We start from the raw sequence: 20,104 nt of genomic DNA, 5'->3' as shown, positions 1-20,104 counted from the left end.
TATTACCTATGTAGATACTACTGAGACATATAATGGATGTTTTCAGTTGTGGTATCAATCCATTTTGTACTCTTAGCAAGCAGTAAAGAGCAAAACCAAAAGAAAAAGGAAAAGAAAAACGATACACAGACTTACTTGATGGTACCCAACAGTTAAACATAACAAACATTTTTAGAATATCTACCATGTGCTCTTCTAAAGCACCGTAGGAGTTATAAGAAAATGATATGGTCCTATGCTTACAAATTTCTTTTAATGGCATGAAGTCTAGAGAGCATATAATTTTTACTTCATTTTGTTCAATAATAATATCAAAGATTATATTTGCCACAAACCTTGCAGGAAGCAAAAAAAGCTACTATTCCAGAAAATGACATTTCTTTCATTTCTGTATCAGACAGCTCTTTAAGTCAAGCATTTAAAATCTTAAAAAAGAAACTCCATGACCACAACTGTGCCAAGATCATCTTTATTCTTGCTACCATAGAGTCAAAATCTCTATATAGGATGCACTAACATATAGTCTAAGTCTTCCCAGTCTTCCTATGACAAAAATCTCCCACTGAAAATGTTGCTAGTATAGATTTCTAAGGTTTTAGTCCCTAAAGAGTAAGTCAGGTCTGTGTGAATCCAGGCAATTCATACTTTGAAACATCTTTTCAAAGGATTGTGAGACTTAGGTAGGTTAGAAAACAAAAATTATCCTAACACCAGCTTCTGTTACATATACATGTTCTGAATGTCTGACCACAACATGATACTATGTATTTTGTGTTTTGATGCATTTTAAGTAGGAACATGAATTTTAGCTATAACTTACTATCATTTTATATAAATATCTATCTTTGTACAACATGTAGTTTTCCTCTTTACTATTATACAATCTACCCATTAGATTAGACCTTTTGATATTTAGAAGGTGATTATTAAAGTTTGTCAAAAATACAGGACTGAATGAGATCCTCCTTAGTTTGACTCAATGTCTCTCTGAAGTATCCAAGATTCTTATAGTATCAGAAAAATTTAAATGTACGAAGTCTGGAAACATAAGGCATCTCTTCCCACTCTTCAAGAATCTTTTTCTTTTTAACTTAAAAAATTAGATTCAGGTATACTTTAATCTCCTACTTGGGAAATTAATCTTGACTGTACTATTAAACAAACCACTTTCTTCACAGATTAAATTTGGCCTTGATGTTTTATTATAGCAATAGAAACCCCAACTAAAACGGTATCTTTGCCGTATTTATTCCACATAAAGTTGTTCTTAAAATATTAAAGTGTAGTCTAATAATGAAAACTCTGAAGGCTACAAACAGAGGAGGCTTAAGGTAGAGAGCTAGAGCTGAAATAAAAAGGTACCAGAATGGCTTCTATGGTTTTCCCTAGAGATACAAGCAAAAGCCACTTGTCTATAGAATATCAATAAAGTTCAGCCGTTTCCTCAACATCCTTAGATAAAACTGAAAGCTGAGAGATAACCTACACACATGGTCCTAGATGAAAGGAACATTGATGTGTGGGGTCTTTGCCATCTTGGATAATCTTATGGATGAGTATCCACAAGTGACAGACATATAGGTTGCAGACAGTTATCATCAGGTAAATGGTGTAAGGTACCTTTGAACTCATTGAAGAAAAATTCGAGTATTTTAAAACTTAAAATCTTCATTCTGCTTCTTCAAAGAGATATGGGGAAGTCTACTGATCTATTCTAAAGAATTAAATCTGCTGAAGTTTGCATTCCCATACACAAGCCTTCCGTAATCACACACACCCAACAGCTGTTCAACGTCTATTAAAATACTGTTTAAACAGCACACACTTGAACTTATCCTGAGGGGTTCACATATTGAATGAGAGTAAAAATCACATTCTGTTCCAGGAAGCAACTTTGACAAGCCTCAAATTGAAAATGTTCATAATCGATAAATGAAAATTACCTATCTCATTTCCTGTTTACCTCTCACTCGTACCACTTTAGTTTGTAGATACATACACATGATACATGTTATGGTTTTTGGAAAAGGGAGATTTAGATGAGTAGGATCTATCATTCAGTTGTTTGTTGAGGCATTAGTTTAGCAAGGGCATGAGTAAGCAGTATCTTAGTTTCTTTTCTTGTTGCTGCGATTAACTATCCTAGCAATAACAAGTTAAGAGAGGAAGGGTCTATTTTGTTTCATAGTTCAAAAGAATGGTCCATTAGGACTGAGAAGTGAAGATAGAGGCTGAAACAGATTGTTTGATCCAGCATCAGGAACAGACAGCGAGGAATCCAAGTTTGCTACTGCTCAGCTCTCTTCATCTCCTTTATACAATTCAGGTACCCTGCCTAGGCTGTTTCCTCCCAGGATTGACAGGTATCTTCCAACATCAATTAATATAAAACTCCAAAAGCACTTTCAGAGGCCCTCTTTTAGTAGGTGATTCTAGATTTGGTCACGTTGAAAATCACCATCACAAATGGTCAATTATTTGATGTCAGAATTCCATTAATTGGAAAAAGTCAACAAGAGAATTTTCTAGGTGCTTATGGCTCTGTTAAATTCCCTCAAATATATGAAGTAGTGTCGAGAGATTTGCTTCTTCAATCTGCAAACTATTCGTCTACCAAATGACTATCTTAGGCTTATCTAGGTTGTCATTTTGTGATAAATGCTGCTTTTATCTCATTACTCAAGATCCTCATTGTCTTCTTATATAAACTCATCCCCCAGAATAAATTACAGTAGAGAGAGTTATGTGGATGGTCTTATGCTTCATGGCAGCATAGATACATTTTATTGCAAGTGAAATTCCAGATTATCAAAATTGGAGAACCACCTAAACAACTGTCCATTATTTGCAATACAACAGGCCACTTGGTAAAGGTTAATTTCTTTAGACCAGCTCATCTTTAGACTAAGTATAAACAGTGGACAAGCCTGAGGATGCAGGGAAAACAGATGATAGTGTGCATTGTGTGTCTTCATTCAGAATTGGTACCGCCGCCTCTGTTGAGTGGTGGAGAGATGCTAATGTGTTGAAAAGTGGAGAACTAATAAACATACGTCCAAACAACTCCAGGTTTAGTGGGAAAAATAACCTGGGTTCCTAACTGGATGAAGCTGCTAGGGGAAACCAGATTACATTTAGTTGGGATGTCAAATGCTGTCACAGTCTCCCTAGAATTTTATTTACTAGCAAAGGACAGAGCAGTTCTAACTCCAATGGGATTGAAGGAGAAGATGAAGGTATGTATTCATATTTAGAAGGGGACTAGACTTTTAAAGCAAGAAAATGCAATTAATATTTAGAAAGTCGATAAGCAGATAGCACTCCATGAATAAAAAACTATCTAGACATGGGATCTGGAGTCAGATCTCCAGAAGCCAAATAGAAGTAAGGCATGACAGTACGTCTGCAACCCCAAGCACAGGGAGACAGGGAGAGTGGGATCATCAGTCAGTCTAGATGAAGCAGCAAGTTCCAGGTTCAGTGAACAACCTGTCTTAACAAATAAGGTAAGGAGAGTTTGAAGAGAACATCTAACAGCAACCTCTGTCCTACAGCACACACACACACACACACACACACACACACACTCCCAAGAAATACTATTTTCAGAAAGAAAATGCATCTCCTATAGGTTTTTGAATCTGAAGTTTCTGTGGGCAGATGCAGGGCTTGGGATTTATTTATTTATTCTATCTATCTATCTATCTATCTATCTATCTATCTATCTATCTATCTATTCATCTATACTTTAGCCAGCTAGCTGTATAAGAAGTTAATTTGAGGAAAATTCTGATGTATCTTAGGAAGACCATATGAGACTAGGACTGAGAAAAAAAGTTGACAAATGGGTGCAGGGAGCTTCTTCTTGGTGTGCTAGAGAGAAAAGCAAATCAAAACAACACAAAGAAAACTTCAGTCCTTGATTTTTGCCATGAAAGCCATGGCTCTCTATTTCTTAGGTATAAGACTTACTAGCCTAAGAGAACAAAATACGGCTAGCATGGGAGAGGAGGTTGGCACTTTCCACCACAAACTAGATTTTAATTTATTATTATTTTTCAATATTACATATGTGCTGGCTAGTTTTATGTCAACTTTGATACAGGCTACAGTAATCTGAAATGAAAGAACCTCAATTGAGCACAGGCCTGTGAAGAATTCATCAGTAGTGCGTTTTTTTTGAATTATTATATTGCAGGACTCAGCTCATTGTAAATGGTGCAATTTCTAGACTGGTGGTTCTGCGTTCTATAAGAAATCAAACTGGGCAAGCCAGGATGAGCAAACTGAAAAGCAGCAGCCTTCCACAGTGTTTATATAAGTTCCAGCCTCTAAGTTCCAGTCCTGCATTCCTGTCCTTTTTTTTTTTTTTTTTTTTTTGGCTTTTCGAGACAGGGTTTCCCTGTGTAGCTCTGACTGTCCTGGAACTCACTCTGTAGACCAGGCTGGCCTCAAACTCAGAAATCCACCTGCCTCTGCCTCCCAAGTGCTGGGATTAAAGGTGTGTGCCACCACGGCCCGGCTCGAATTCCTGTCCTAACTTCCTTCAATACTGGACCATGTTGTAAACATTTAAGTTAAATAAACCCTTTCCTCCTCAACTTGCTTTGTGTCATGGAAGGGCATGATACCAATATTAACCTTAACTAGAACAACATATGTACACTTTGCATACTAAAAACTCATACCTCCTACTGCCTACTATTCCTATCCCTGTCACCGGGTCACCAGAAATCTCTCTCACATTCATTTCTGTATATTTTTTTTTTGAGACACACTGAGATAAACCTGGGCCATTTGTATGGCCATGCCTTTAGGGTCTCCTTTAGAAGCTGATGAGGCTTTGTAGGGTTTGGAGTCTCCATTGGAAGCTATTATGACTGGGAATGAGTCTCAGTTGGTAGAGAGTTTTGTCAGCTCTCATAAAACTGTGGATGGGATAATCTGAATAATATAAGAACTAATGTGTCAATGCACGCCTTTAATTTCAGCAGTTGAGGATGAAGGCAGAATTAAAACTTCAAGGTCATTCTCAGCTAAATATCCAAGTTTGAGACTAATGTGTGCTACATGATATATTCTAAGACCCTATCTCAAAAATATTGCAAGAAGAATACAAGGTAGCAAATAGAATGGCAGTAGTTAAACAATGCCTGAGGAAAAAACAATAAAATAATTTACTTAATGCACAAGTTTAACTATTGCTAATATGGTCAATTAAAAATTATATGACATGGTTCTTTTACTCCTTTCTCCATTGGTTTTCAATAATATATATTCCCCTCAAATTGGCATTTTTCCACATATCCAATTTATCAAGTGACCTAAGATTTACCAAATTTATTGACAATGCCAAAAAGGCAGTTATTTTATAGCAGAATTTATTTCTATAGTGAGCTTTGTTTCAAGAGAAAGTTCTGAGGACACTGCTGCAGAATGTTTTCTCACAGCTATAACTATGAACACAACCAAATTCACAATGCAGAGGACAGTGTGCACTAATGGAGTGGGGCTGGGCGTCAGGTGTCATCTTCATCCGCACCACAGATTATCTGAAAACTAAATACACTTTTCATTCACATGATCTTAACTGTTTTCTTAGAAACTCTAACCTACTTTCCCTACTTAGCTACTTGTAAAATACTTCAACACACACACACACACACACACAGAGAGAGAGAGAGAGAGAGAGAGAGAGAGAGAGAGAGACCTGGAGAGAGACAGAAAGAGAAATGGAAAGAGACAGACAGACAGACAGACAGACAGACACAGACACAGACAGACATAGATAGAGACAGAGAAGACAGACAGAGAGGAAAGAGAGGGAAGAAAGGAGAGAGGGAGTGAGAGAAACAGTCAGACAGAGGAGACAGACAAAGAAAAAAGAGGAGAGAGGAGGGCCGGAGGGAGAGAGAGGAAGGGAGACAGACAGAGGAGAGGAGAGGAGAGGAGAGAGAGAGAGAGAGAGAGAGAGAGAGAGAGAGAGAGAGAGAGAGAGAGAGAGGGAGAGGGAGAGGGAGAGGGAGAGAGGGAGAGAGAGAGAGGATTGATTTGTGGGATGGGATACGGAAGTCTTTCGTTTAAGATAATGAGTCCGGAGGTGTAATTACTGAAGAGGTTTGCTGTTGTAATTACTAAACTCCTCTCAAGCTCTGCAGTGACAGGAATCCCAATAACACTCGCTTTGTAGCTGTCAGAAGCCTTGGGATGTGATAAACATCTTGTGTTTGCAAGCTCTAGTGCTGTCCCAAAGTTCTGCCTTAACAAAGTACAGTAATGACCTGCTCTGTTCAACTCGCTCTGATTTTGTAATGAGAAAGTCCATTAAACTTGCATAACTTTATGCTGTGTGCATTAGACAAGTGTGGAAGAAGGTGGCACAGATAGATTCTTCAACAGCATCTTGTTGCATTTTTTTTCTAAAATCCCAGATTTGTAAAAATCCTTACCTTTATCTGTTCCCACTGATCCCCAGAATGTTCAAGGGGATTTCATAACTGTGCTTAAACTGAACTACAGAAGTCAGATTCTCAGAGGGGATAGATATGTGCAAAGCATAAGTTTGAACGTTCATGGTGTTTACAGGGACCCAAACCATACACCCCACCTCTGTCTTTCCTCTCTCTCTCTCTCTCTCTCTCTCTCTCTCTCTCTCTCTCTCTCTCTCTCTCTGTCTCTCTCTCTCTGTCTCTGTCTCTGTCTCTCTCTCTGTCACACACACACACACACACACACACACACACTTCTTAGATCCACCCATGCTTACTGGCAGGGAATAATCTGTTTCAGCTGCCTCTGCACTACCCTAACAACATGATGCTTGTCCACTTACTCACCTACAGACCTCCATCTCTTCAGCGTCATCTTTTGGTCCCTTTGTGACGAAAGAGCCCTCAGCCAATGCCCTGGTGCTTGGTTCACAAAGGCGAGATCAACACACATCGATGCTCGAGCTCTGGACACTCAGGCTGGCTTGGACTCTGGTCCTGTTGTGCCAACGCCAAGAGGCTCAGAAAGCGAGCCCTGGTAACTCCATCACTCACCATGGCCAGCCAGTTCTGCCTTCCTCTGGCCCCACGCCTCTCACCCCTTAAACCTCTGAAATCCCACTTCACAGACTTCCAGGTGGGCATCTGTGTGGCGATCCAGCGCAGTGACAAACGGATTCACCTGGCTGTGGTCACAGAGATCAACAGAGAAAACTCCTGGGTCACAGTAGAATGGGTTGAGAAAGGAGTCAAAAAAGGAAAGAAGATCGAACTGGAGACTGTACTTCTGTTGAATCCAGCTCTGGCCTCTACTGAACACCAACGGTCACGTAGGCCCCTGCGCCCGGTGTCTGTAATACCTTCTACTGCCATTGGAGACCAGCGTACAGCCACCAAGTGGATTGCGATGATCTCACACAGAAATGAAACACCCTCAGGGGACAGCCAAACCCTGGTGATCCCCAGCAACCCTTGTCTGATGAAGCGGAAAAAATCCCCCTGCTTAAGGGAAATTGAAAAGCTGCAGAAGCAGAGAGAGAAGCGCCGACGACTGCAGCTAGAGATCCGAGCTAGACGAGCCCTTGACATCAACACTGGAAATCCAAACTTTGAGACTATGCGCATGATTGAGGAGTACCGCAGGCATCTAGACAGTAGCAAGATGTCCAGCCTAGAGCCCCCAGAAGACCATCGGATCTGTGTGTGTGTGAGGAAGCGCCCTCTTAATGAGAGAGAGACCACCATGAAAGACCTAGATATCATCACTATTCCCTCGCACAACGTGGTCATGGTACACGAGTCTAAACAAAAGGTGGACCTGACCCGCTACTTGGAAAACCAGACCTTCTGTTTTGATCATGCCTTTGATGACAAGGCATCAAATGAATTAGTGTATCAGTTCACCGCCCGGCCTCTTGTGGAGTCCATTTTCCGAAAGGGCATGGCCACTTGTTTTGCCTACGGGCAGACTGGCAGTGGAAAAACCCACACGATGGGTGGAGCCTTTTCAGGAAAGGCCCAGGATTGTTCTAAAGGCATTTACGCCCTGGTAGCTCAGGATATCTTCCTCCTTCTAAGAACCCCCGCCTATGAGAAATTGGAACTCAAAGTCTATGGGACATTTTTTGAGATCTATGGCGGCAAAGTGTATGATCTCTTGAACTGGAAGAAGAAGCTGCAGGTCCTGGAAGATGGAAATCAGCAAGTACAAGTGGTGGGGCTGCAGGAGCAGGAGGTGTGCTGTGTAGAGGAAGTTCTAAATCTGGTGGAGCTCGGAAACAGTTGTCGGACTTCCGGTCAGACCTCTGTCAACGCCCACTCATCCAGGAGTCATGCTGTGTTCCAGCTCATTCTCAAGTCCAAAGGGAAACTGCATGGCAAGTTTTCCCTTGTTGACTTAGCTGGCAACGAAAGGGGAGCAGATACTGCCAAGGCCACCCGGAAGAGGCAGCTGGAAGGGGCTGAGATAAATAAGAGTCTGCTGGCCCTGAAAGAGTGCATCAGGGCATTGGGTAAGAACAAGTCTCATACCCCGTTCAGAGCCAGCAAACTCACACAGGTGCTCCGGGACTCCTTCATAGGGCAGAACTCCTACACCTGCATGATCGCTACAATCTCACCCGGGATGACTTCCTGTGAAAATACCCTCAATACTTTAAGATACGCAAACAGAGTCAAAGAATTAGCTTTGGAGGCAAGGCCCTACCATCATTGCGCCTCTCCAACTGCCCATGAAGTACCACTGATGATAGAAAACGGCAATACGAATTCGGAAAAGTCCCTTCAGAAGGATGAAGTTATTCAGATACCTACTGTACAGAAAGAGGAAGAGAAAGAAAGTGATGAAGTCGCTTTAACAAAGGAGTCAGCAGCTTCATGGAGCAGGTCCAACCAGTGGTGGGAGGCCATCCAGGAAACGGCTGAGGAACTCAATTGTGATGTGGATTTTTGCATTGCGCAGTCTTTGTCCATTTTGGAGCAGAAAATCGGTGTGCTTACTGATATCCAAAAGAAGCTCCAATTACTACGAGATGACCTCCAAAAGAAAAGCCAAGTTGAGTGACAGCAATGACCAGAGATCAGGAATGAGTTCTTGGATACAGTTCTCACGTTTCTACCTCTTGTTACAGTAATCTGTCCAAATTATCTAAGCATAAAGGTCCCCTGGAGAGCTTACATTTTAAAGCATCCTGGTCAAAAATGTGGTCTAATCTTCTGCCTTTGTATTTCCGTAGTTTGCTTTCATTCTTTGTGTCACTGGGTTGCACCCTATGAGGATTTTCCCTACCCCTATCCCTTCTGACAACTGGTGGTGTTAAGAAACATTTTGATGGTTATGACTGGGGTATGGGGATGCTGACAAAATGTGGGCTCACCAGAGAGCTTGCTAAATAGTCTGTAATTCAAAGATTGCTTCCCACACAAATAATTGCCTATTTGTTTGAATATTAAAATACCCCTGAGGCTGAGACACCCTGATGTAAGAAAAACAAAACAAAAAATAACAAAAAAAAACAAAACAACAACAACAACAAAAACAGCTGCAATGAAATTAGAGTCCCTACCTTTGTAGCTGGTAAAGCAAAATGCTGTGTGAACTAAAGAGAAGGGAATGAAAACATGAAGAAGCAGGACATGAAACAGGAGTCAGTCAGATACCCACTTCTAAATCTTTATCTGTCCCATGGTTGTGTGGATTCAGTTGGCTTCTGAGATTAAGTCATTCTGAAAGGAAAAAGAGGAAGCTCTCAGGGAAACATTTTAGAGCCTAGAATTGAGAAGGTTTCGTTATCATAGCATTTAAGTTGTAAGTTGTAATAACTGTACTGTTATCCCTGAATCAGTTGTGTGTGTGTGTGTGAGTGCCTGTGTGTGCACATGCACTGTAGAACACATGTATACCTGGGCTGTTGTGTCTGTGTAGGGAATTTTGATTGATGTCTTTAACTTTTCACCCATTATTGTATTTTTCACTAGTCTGCTTTGTGAAGAAGAATTCTGGTTTCAAATTGGGGCAAGAGGTAGTAGACAGGAAAGTTCCCATATAAAGGACTATAGAGCTCACAACTGCTTAGGACACACGCAAAGGCTGTAAGAAAATGTAATGCCTTGGGTCAATGCTATGGAGACTTTTTTTAGATGTGAGGGTCAAGAAGGTTATCATTTAAAAGGAAAAATGTTCATCTAATATGGGAATGAAAATATAATGATACACATAAAATATTAATGCCAGAGTATCAACAAATATCTGCACCATAATAGGATATTTTTGTCTCCAAATATGCCAACTCTAAAATCATTCTGAAAAACAGAAGTGATTTATTTACACAGAAAATAAGACAAACCTGGGAAACTGGTGGACATAAAAAAGTAGCCTACAAATTCTAGAGGTACACTTAACAAAAAAATAGCATATTGTTTCAAACTCTAATATATAAAGGCTGGAAAAGATGTAAAACAGTTACACATAAGGAGACCAGACAGTAATGGAATACTAGTACCCTGTAAAGACCAGGGAATGTGAAACAGGATCAGCCTGAACATTCTGCCTTCAGTAATTTAAATACTTTAAATATGTTTCACTATCTTGATTAATTTCTTCAGATGAAACTGTACATTGTTAAAACAACATCAACTTTTCAAATCAAACTTCAATATAAGATGACTGCTTCATTAAATAAAAACCTCATTCAGCAAAAATATTCGGGCCTGAGAGGAAGAGGAGGGTGGTTCAGTGGATAAAAGAATCTGCAGTGCAAGTAGGTGAACATGAGCTCAGAGCTCCAGCATCCATGTTAATAAGATGTGGCAATTAACTTCAATAAGCCTAGTGTGGAATGGAAAATGGACAAGTATCAGGAGACAGCAAGCTTGAGTGAAAAGTAGCAAGCTTCAACTCCAGTGAGAGAGACCCTGTCTCCAAAGGATGAAGTGGAGAGAGATGAAGAGGACCCTTGACATCTTCTAGTATACTCTACAACCCCTGCAAGTGTGGAGATAAACACAAATGTATTTACACACACACACACACACACACACACACACACACACAGAGACAGACACACACACACAGAGGGGCATGGAGAGAGAGAGAGAGAGAGAGAGACAGAAAGAGAGAGACAGAGAGAGAGAGAGAGACAGAGAGACAGAGACCCTCACCTTTACTGAGATAATTTTCAGAGTCTTTAAATGAAAAGCTTTGATTTTTCTCCCCTTTTCCTCATTTTTGCCAAGTGATATTTTCTGTATCAACACTGTTCTACTCATGATTTCAACTATGCTTACAGTTTGTCACCCAAGTTTAGATAAACTACTTGGATTTCAGGATTCTGATATTTTGTTTTCTAGCAAGAACAACATAAAGTGTACAAATGGTCATTACGATTCAACAACTTTACAAAGTAAATTCTCCTGGGCAAGGACCACGATCAAGACACTGGCCGTAGAGTTCTGTGAGCCTCTTCTCACACTGCAGCCCTTACCCCTCAAAGCTAAAAATTAACTGTTTCATGTGAGTGGAATAATGCTACAGATACAGGTGTGAGCCAGGCTTGCATCTTTGTTACATTTATTCTGACCTTTGATGTTGCTGTTTTGGATTCTGCCACAAATAGGGTATCCAATTCCTCAGTCTGTGGTATGTGTAAATTCAACAAAATAGGTCATGTTAAGAAGTTTTTTACCAACATTGTATAATCATACTCATCTCTATGTTAATGATGCCTAAATTTTACCAACATGACAGTACATACATATAGATGACAGACTCTTTCACACACACACATGCACACACACACACACACACACACATACATATACGTATATATGCATACACACATTTGAAAGACATTTGTATATCAGTGTATAATAGCATTACTTCACTCACAGTTTTATGTACACTGTAGCATGTAGATAAGTCATGTAATCAACCATTAACCCATTGACTCATGAGAAGATATGGAAAATATATATATATATATATATATATATATATATATATATATATATATAAGATTTATTAAGATACTAAGAATTGTCCCTGTTGAAATGAAATTGATTTTACCATATACCTTCATGTAAGGTGAAGCCAGTTTCACAAAGGTAAGTACTCTTTTATATGTGAAATCTTCAACTTTAAAAATAATCGCAGTATTCAAAGGGAAAAACAAAAGAGGAGAGAGGAGATAGTAAAAGATAAAGTTAGGGTAATACCTAGGTCATCCAGAGATGAGGCTCCCAACTGGTTATCCAGTACAAAGTGGCTATCTTTGAAACCATATGTACACAAATAACAAAAATCGACTCAGCAAGTGGTATTTCTATATTTGTACACATATATCTGTCTCTGTGTGCTAATAACAATGAAAAAAGCTATCAGTCTGAGAATAGGGAGTGATGGGAAGAGTTAGAGGTATGGGACAGGGGACAACTGGTGGAAGGAATTTAAACACATTTTGAGGTTTGTTTTGGTTTGGTTTTATGTCTGTTTTTGTTGGGTTTATTTTGTGTTTGTGTGTGTGTGTGTGTTTTAAACCACAAGTTCCCTCTCTGTAGTCCTCTCTGTCCAGGAACATGCTCTGTAGACCAGGCTAGCATTTAATAGTCATCCATTTTGTTCTGCCTCATGAGTATTGGGGTGAAAGGAATGTGCCACCACTGCCCAGCCTAAAAATTTAAAACAATTTTGTAGAAATGTAAATGATAAAAATTGAAACATAAAGTAAGATGAACATAATCAAAGTACAATACATGTAAGTATGTATATATGTAAATGTTAAATATTTTGTATAATTAACATTAATTTTTGTATCATAATAGTAATATGCTAATGAAAATTAAAATTGAAAAAAACTCATTGAAAAACAAAGCAAAATCCTGACAGCAATTTCACCTACAATTTTTACTCCATCAATGGATGGTACAAATGTATCATGCTGAATATTTTTGCATGTGTATGTAGCACATACTGCAACACACACACACACACACACGAATATATTTTTCTGGCAATTCTGATTTCCATATTAGCAGAATGAATTTAAAATCTCTCCAGCAAAGTGTTCTCTCTTGTTGACTATTTTCAATACTTCTGCTCCCTTTGACTTTCTAAAATTCATCCTCAGCCAAATACACATTATTAGCCTGTCCCCTGGGTCAGCCTTTGTGACTTAAGCCCTCGTCAGAGCAATAGGAAGGCACACTAAGGCAGAACTCTATGATTTTAAGGTCGGCCTGATACATAAACTTCTAGGACTGCCTTGGCTACATAGAGATATCCTGTCAAAACAAAAAAATACATTTTTGGGGGAATCCATATTGTCCCTAAAATGATGGGAAAGTAGTTATCAAATAGAATATTTTTTGATGAAACATACTCAGGAAGCAAGTCAACTGAAGTTCACTAGGAAGGTTGACAGTTTGCACAGATGCCCTGTAGTTAAAACGAAGGATTGTAACAAAAATTAACATGCCAATAAGATTGTAAGAAAACTTCCAGAGCTCCACATCTGAGAAAAATACATACTCTTAGTACTTTGAAAGCATCTGTTTACACAGGAAAACCTTGACATGCTAATTATAAGCTATGCCTATCTATTAATTAAAGTAGATTTTCTCTTGTAGTGGACAGACATTTTAAATTATTGCATGAACTTGCAACTAATAAAAACTGGCATTAAAATTTTAAGCTAAAGATTTCATATCTGCAAATTTTCCTTCTCATTATTAGCCTGCAATAGCAAGTTTGGAAACTATTATTCTATTATTTTCATTTAGCCAACTAATTTTAGCAATCTACATAAGTGATGTGACAGACTATATATGTATGTATACACACACACACACACACACACACACACACACATATATATATATAGTGTGTGTTGTGCATGTTTGTTTGTATTTATATTTTGAGTGAATACATGATGTTTTGGATTTTTCTTTAAAACATAATTATAGATGTAAAATATCATTTCAACAGCATAAATACATTTACTAACCTCCACTCCATAAGAAAAATCAATGTCAAACTTGCTTGTTATTCAAACTGTAGGATATTATCTTCAAAGCAAACCTGTCATGATCAAATTATTTGTACAATTCATTTTAATTCTTCAAACAAGCAATTATTCGTAGCAAACCTTATCATTTTCTCGAAATGTGATTTTTCATGTCATTTCCTTTTTAATCTTAAATAAATGTAATCTTAGAAATTTAAAAGGAAAAGCAAAGAATGTTTTAATGCTTTAAGCAAGCTATTGAGCCAAGTCAGTAACTGTAGTTAAAATCATCTAGGCAGCCATCCCAGTTCTTCACTGGAGACTCTCCTGACTGGGAAGGAAACTGCCCATGTCCATAGATGGGACAGAATGGCTTCAATGGTGCTGTGATTTTAATGTAATTGTCTTTTCGGACTCCCATGCTGATATCCAGTTGACATTGAGGCAATATTAAGAAGACATTCCTTAGAAAAGAGAACAAGTAGCTCATTCCTAGGGATCGATTGAGATCTGTCTGGAGAGGGAGTAGACTGATCCTCCTATTCTTTCTCTATACACCTAAATACTTGTACTCATCTGTGTTCACCATATGATGATACCATATAAGGCATTCTCCAGATGGAGCTACTTATCTTGGACATCCACCATCCTAAACCATTAGTGAAACAAACTTCTTTACATACTAGTCAGTTGCATGTATTCTGTTATAGAGACAGAAGGCAACACAAAGGGTAGCAAAAAAATAGTAATTGAATGACTCTTGGGAAAATAAGTCAATCATCACAGTAACAAGTACAAATACCTTGAAATAATTTGCAAGTTTTGCCATAGTTAACTTTTATACCATACCTAGTTTCAGATTCCATTTGGTCCACAAGGATGAAAAAGGAAGAGGTACTGGCATTCTAGAAAATCTGAAACATTTATTTTGTGCTATCTCCAATGGGCTTAAATGTTGACATTATGAATAAGATCAATGAACAAGAATTATCAAACCTACAGTTAGATTCTGTTTGATTTAATCATTTGCCATCTGGTAGTTTGTGAATTCAAACATATTTTGACCATCTCTAGGTTTAATTATTTTATCAGCTGCTCTTTGAATGAGAAAAAATACATAATATTATTACTTATTAAATATCTCAGAATCCTTTGGGATAACAAACATAAAAAGTATCAATAAAATATTTTAATCCTCTATATACTAGAAGTCAAATACAAAACCATGGGTTTATATTGGCCCCTATCCTTAATCGATTTATGATTTAAATGGGAACTTAACTCCTTACAATAAAAAAGAAAAAAATGTTAAATTCCAAGCTAGGGAGAAAAGTATTGTGAGTACATAGAAACCAAAAGGATTTACCAAAAGGATTGGGGGAGTTGTTACAGAATGACTATGTCAGTTACTCTTCTTATTGTGACAAAACACTTCAATAAAAAAAAGAAAAGGAAGGAAGAAAGGAAAGAAGGAAAGAAAGAAAAAAGGAAAGAAGGAAGGAAGGAACTTATTCCATTCTACATTTCAAGGGGATACAGATACTGGGATATATTGGAGCCAGCAGTCAAAATATAGCATTTTCCATTGCATTTGACCATTGGGAGGCAGAGTTAACAGCAAGTGGGACCAGTCTATAAAGCCACTAGGAACATCACAGTTTACCTAATTTCCTCCAGCAAAGCTTCACTTTCTAAACGTTTTACAGCGGTCAAAACATTGTATTGTAAGGTCAAGACAAAATATTCAAATGCATGAGCCTTTCAGGGACATTAACATTTTAAAACCACAGTAGTGACACATCCTTGAGTGTGCAGTGATGATGTGATGATGGATAAATCTTACAACCAAGAAGAAACCAAGGGATAGGAAAAAGAGAAAGAGAGACAGAGACAGACACACACACATACACACACACACACACAGAGAGAGAGAGAGAGAGACAGAGACAGAGAGAGACAGAGACAGACAGAGATAGACAGAGACAGAGTGAGAGGAGAAAACTCAACCCCTGAGTATAAAGGACCACCAGTTAGAAACTTGTTCAGAGTTCTTTCTCTTCCCACCCACCCCCCAAAAAAATGTCTTTGAGAGAAAAAGTAACTTTTTGTTTGAGGTATGTCATGTCCATATCTCATATCACATGGGTCACTGGTTTGGGAAAATAAACCATGCCAGAAAACTTAGTAAGGTTGAGTGGGTCCACGACACCAGCACCCATGTACTCACCTGAGATGACAGGTGTCCCCCTGCTCCCTACTAGGTTTCTGGTTCAGAAGATATGACCCCACTCCCCACATAAGTCACATTCCCAGAAGAGTTCTCCATGGTAATGAGGTATCTAGATGCACTGAGGGTTTAGCCAATAAGATTCCCTTCCCGGATATTTCTTCCTGCAAAATGTATTTAATCTCTGGTCCACTCTGAGGAGGTGATATGCACTGATTTTCCAAAATGAACGATCAGTTAACAGTTTGGAACGAAGGACCATCTCTTCCATCAAGAACATCATGTTCTTTCCACCCTGACTTCTTTTCAATAATTGCCTGTAAGCTGGAATGGTGAGGTAAAATGGTGAGGAGCATGAAGAAAGCCATCCTATATCTAGATGTGCTACTTAAGTCTCCCTTAGAAGGTCTCTCCGTGGTCCCAGACAGATACCTGTCTCTAAGTTAAGGACAATCACAAATGAGTTAAGCCGGAGTTCTCCATTCCCCAGCCCCTGGCTTGTTGTCCTTAGCCTTCGAGCCCTCAACTTTGTTCCTGACACCTCTGTGAAGTTTTCCAACAGTGACTGGATACCAGGGAGCTTGGAAGCCCCAGTTTTCGCTTCCTACATCCTAGGCTGAGCTTTTCCCACCCCATAAGCGGTGTCTCAGTGCTTCCCTGAAGACCAGCACCTGACTGCAGCACAGGGTAACCACAGTCTAGTGCTCCTCATTACACCTACCCAAGTGGCTGTGCCCAGCATCCCAGCTGTGGGGCAAAAGGCAGACCCACACACTAGTACTGTAAATTTATTCAAAATCCATGCTGAAATAATTATACTTTCTATCAGCTTTATATTAAATATATATAGTCCTTTTAAAAAATAACTCTGCCCAACGATAAAAAGTAAAATGTTCATATGAGCATTGACACTTGAGAACGTCGTCTTCAGTATTTTCTTCCATTTGTAAGTAAACAGTTGCATGCCTCTTCTGCATTTGCCATATTCAAATCTCCAGCTAAACAGCCAACACAGAGCTCCACAATACACTTGCTAAGGCTACTTCCTTGATTTAACCACAGGGGTCTTAGTCCTTTGTCATCTAGTGTTACATCCATACTACACTCAGCCAGATACAGCAACACTTAACTGTTTGCTGCCACCTACTAGTGACCTTTGGCTTGACAAATTGGGTTTCAGCCATTGCTGGTCAATGTACAAAGTCATCTCAGCTGACGTAGGATCTGCCAGCATTAAGGAGCCTAACTAAAAAAAAAAAAAAAAAAAAAAAAAAAAAAAATCTAGTCAAGTCAATCCCTCAATCCTGATACATGTGAAGAATATTCCTTCCATCCCATACTATATGGTTCAAGGGGGAAATGACATGAGGCTACAGTAACAGTGAGTTTCACTGTCAATGTGAAACAACATAGAATCACTTTGATATCCAGTCTCAATGACAGATAGTCGAGGTTAGATTGGCTCATGAGAGATTGCCTTGATTGATGGCACTGATGTGAAAATAGACAACCTGGAAGTGACAGCACCATTAGCTGGTGTTGAGACCTATAACACATAATGGTGGACAAAGCTAGTTGAGTTCTAAGCAAGCATATGGTCATTTATTTTTTCTGCTCATAATGCTGGATGTCACAAGACCAATTGCTTCATGTTCTTTCCACCCTGACTTCCTTTCAATAATTGCCTGTAAGTTGGAATGGTGAAGTAAAATAAATCCTCTTTTTTGTGTATTGGTTTTTTTTTTTAAAGTGAGGGAATGTTATTACCATAAGAGAAGTTAAACTAGAACAGACATCCCACAGGCAACAGGATTCTGAACCTTCTCTGAATCTTATTTGGACAGGTAAATAGAAAAAAATAGGTTTATGAATATATATATATTTATGGCCCAAGACTTGATGTTTATATTTTAGTAAAAAAAAACAAGCAAAGAAACAAATAAATAAAGCAATACTATCTTTTGCATAACCATGAGCTGTTTTCTTTTTAAAGACCTTAGTCATTTCTGTAAGTTTTAAAAGTCAATTTCAAGATTTGTAGCTAGAATGTGGACTCATCTTTGACCCATTGAATCTTTGATTTAATGAGCTTCTCATTGAAAGGCATGCCCTCATCAGTCTTCAATGTCTACAGGGGGTAGAACTGTAAGAAACTGTATTGGAAGGGGAGAGAGTTCCAGAGAAGAAGGCATATGTACAAGAATAATTATTTCAAAACAAGAATCAAGAGACAAAATAAACTGTGACATCCCTTTTGGCACATCTGGCCCAAGCAGCTGGAATGTACGGGAAAAATAAATACTTACTGGCCGATGGCTTTTGAATTAAGGTAGTTTGAACATCCCTCATGAACACAGTTATTCATAAAAGTATCCTGAGAACAGGAATCCAAAGGTGTTACCCTGAGATCACAAGTACTACAGGATAAAAGAGTCAACAACCGCTTGGTGCAAAGTGATAAACAACCAAGACGTTGGAAATGCAAAGAAATAAATGGAATGAGAGGAGAGAAAATTGATAGAGAAATAACAAGAGAAAATGATTTTACAGGAAGAGAGCTGTTGTCCATGTTAAGAAGAGAGCAGTGCTGTAAGGGATGATGTAAGAACAGCCATGTTGAGGTGTCATGTCACTAATAACCTCTGAGAGATCAGGTAGACACAGAAATCAGACAGCAATGGGCTGTGGAGTTAAGAGCAGCAGAGATAGTGAGAGCGAAAGTGGCCCACAAATACTAAACTATTTTATAAATACAATCGGGAGATACAACTTGTTCAACCCAGGGCCTTGCTGTCCCTTATTCAATAAACTCTGAAAATTGACCTCGTGCATCACGTACAGAAATGTGGGCCTTCCATAGAATGTGTTGCATTCCATGAAGAAATTCAGAAGGTGGATGAGACATTTTTCAGTCTTCACGTGCCTTTGACTCATCTTCTCTCGACAGGCTCAAGGTTTAAAGCATACATCATTGTTAGTCTCCAAATAGCATCCACTGTTTCTCCTAAGTCAACTGCCTTCGCCTGAGATCTTAGCAACTTAACTTCAGCTTCTCCAGCAATCTTGATTTGTCACCAATTGAAATATACTTTGAATTTGACATCAGTTTGAATATAGTCTTGACTCCTGCCACAGAAATACAATCTATCATTGGATCATCCCTTATAGCCGCTCCAATGACAGTTCTTTAAACATCTCTTCTTTCTTTTTATTTCTATCTCTGATTTCCAGTTTTTAATAGCTCCCCTATCAATCAAATCCATTGACTAACCTTCAAATGAACTTAAAATATTATTATAATCCTGAGAGTTTTCTTTTCTGCTTCTGAGGATACATTTTATGAATAAAATGTATCCCTCACTCTCCACGTAATGGTGCTTAATTGCTAAAACATAAACATGAGGGCATAAAATCAGTAATTTTAAACTGGTTGTGTTTTAAGTGATTCAGAAAATAATGAATTGAGTATATTAATTTGTTTCCTCAAGAAAACACTAGGAGATATTAATATTTAAGAGATGCTTCCAGTGTTTCAGATTTTGGTACCAGAACCTTACAACTTATATATTCAGCAATAGGGTTGTTTATGAAAGAAAATAATCAAATGAAATAATTTCATATTTATTGGCAAAACAGTGACATCTATTGTTCAATCTTATATAAAATGGAATTTGGAATGAAAAGTAATGTTACATTTAATGTATTGTGCTCAGGTACAATGATAACTAATTTAAATTCTTTGTTTTAAGATTTGAATAGATTGTATCAAGTAATTTAATATGAAATGAAAGCAAACTGGGTATCTAGGAATATGAGATTTAACCATGATATAACATGTCCAAGATCTGTCTTAAAGAAGAAATAAAACAATAAATGATGAAATATAATAC

At 38.4% G+C, this 20,104-nt stretch overlaps 1 protein-coding gene across 1 annotated transcript; it reads left to right on the top strand.

The window, feature by feature from the left end:
• The first annotated feature begins 6,947 nt into the window (after positions 1-6,947).
• Kif2b (kinesin family member 2B) lies at positions 6,948-9,189 on the top strand. Its single transcript, XM_028772467.1, has one exon. The coding sequence runs from the start codon at positions 7,045-7,047 to the stop codon at positions 9,049-9,051; it is 2,007 nt and encodes a 668-aa protein (XP_028628300.1). The 5' UTR covers positions 6,948-7,044; the 3' UTR covers positions 9,052-9,189.
• The last annotated feature ends 10,915 nt before the right edge of the window (positions 9,190-20,104 follow it).

Source organism: Grammomys surdaster, unplaced genomic scaffold (genome assembly GCF_004785775.1).
Source record: "Grammomys surdaster isolate TR1022 unplaced genomic scaffold, NIH_TR_1.0 213, whole genome shotgun sequence".
In the NCBI taxonomy this organism is placed as follows: Eukaryota; Metazoa; Chordata; class Mammalia; order Rodentia; family Muridae; genus Grammomys; species Grammomys surdaster.
This window is presented reverse-complemented; position numbering and strand designations above follow the sequence as displayed.

Coding starts and splice junctions, on each gene's coding strand:
- Kif2b (XM_028772467.1), top strand. CDS start 7,045: ATGGCCAGCCAGTTCTGCCTTCCTCTGGCCCCACGCCTCTCACCCCTT.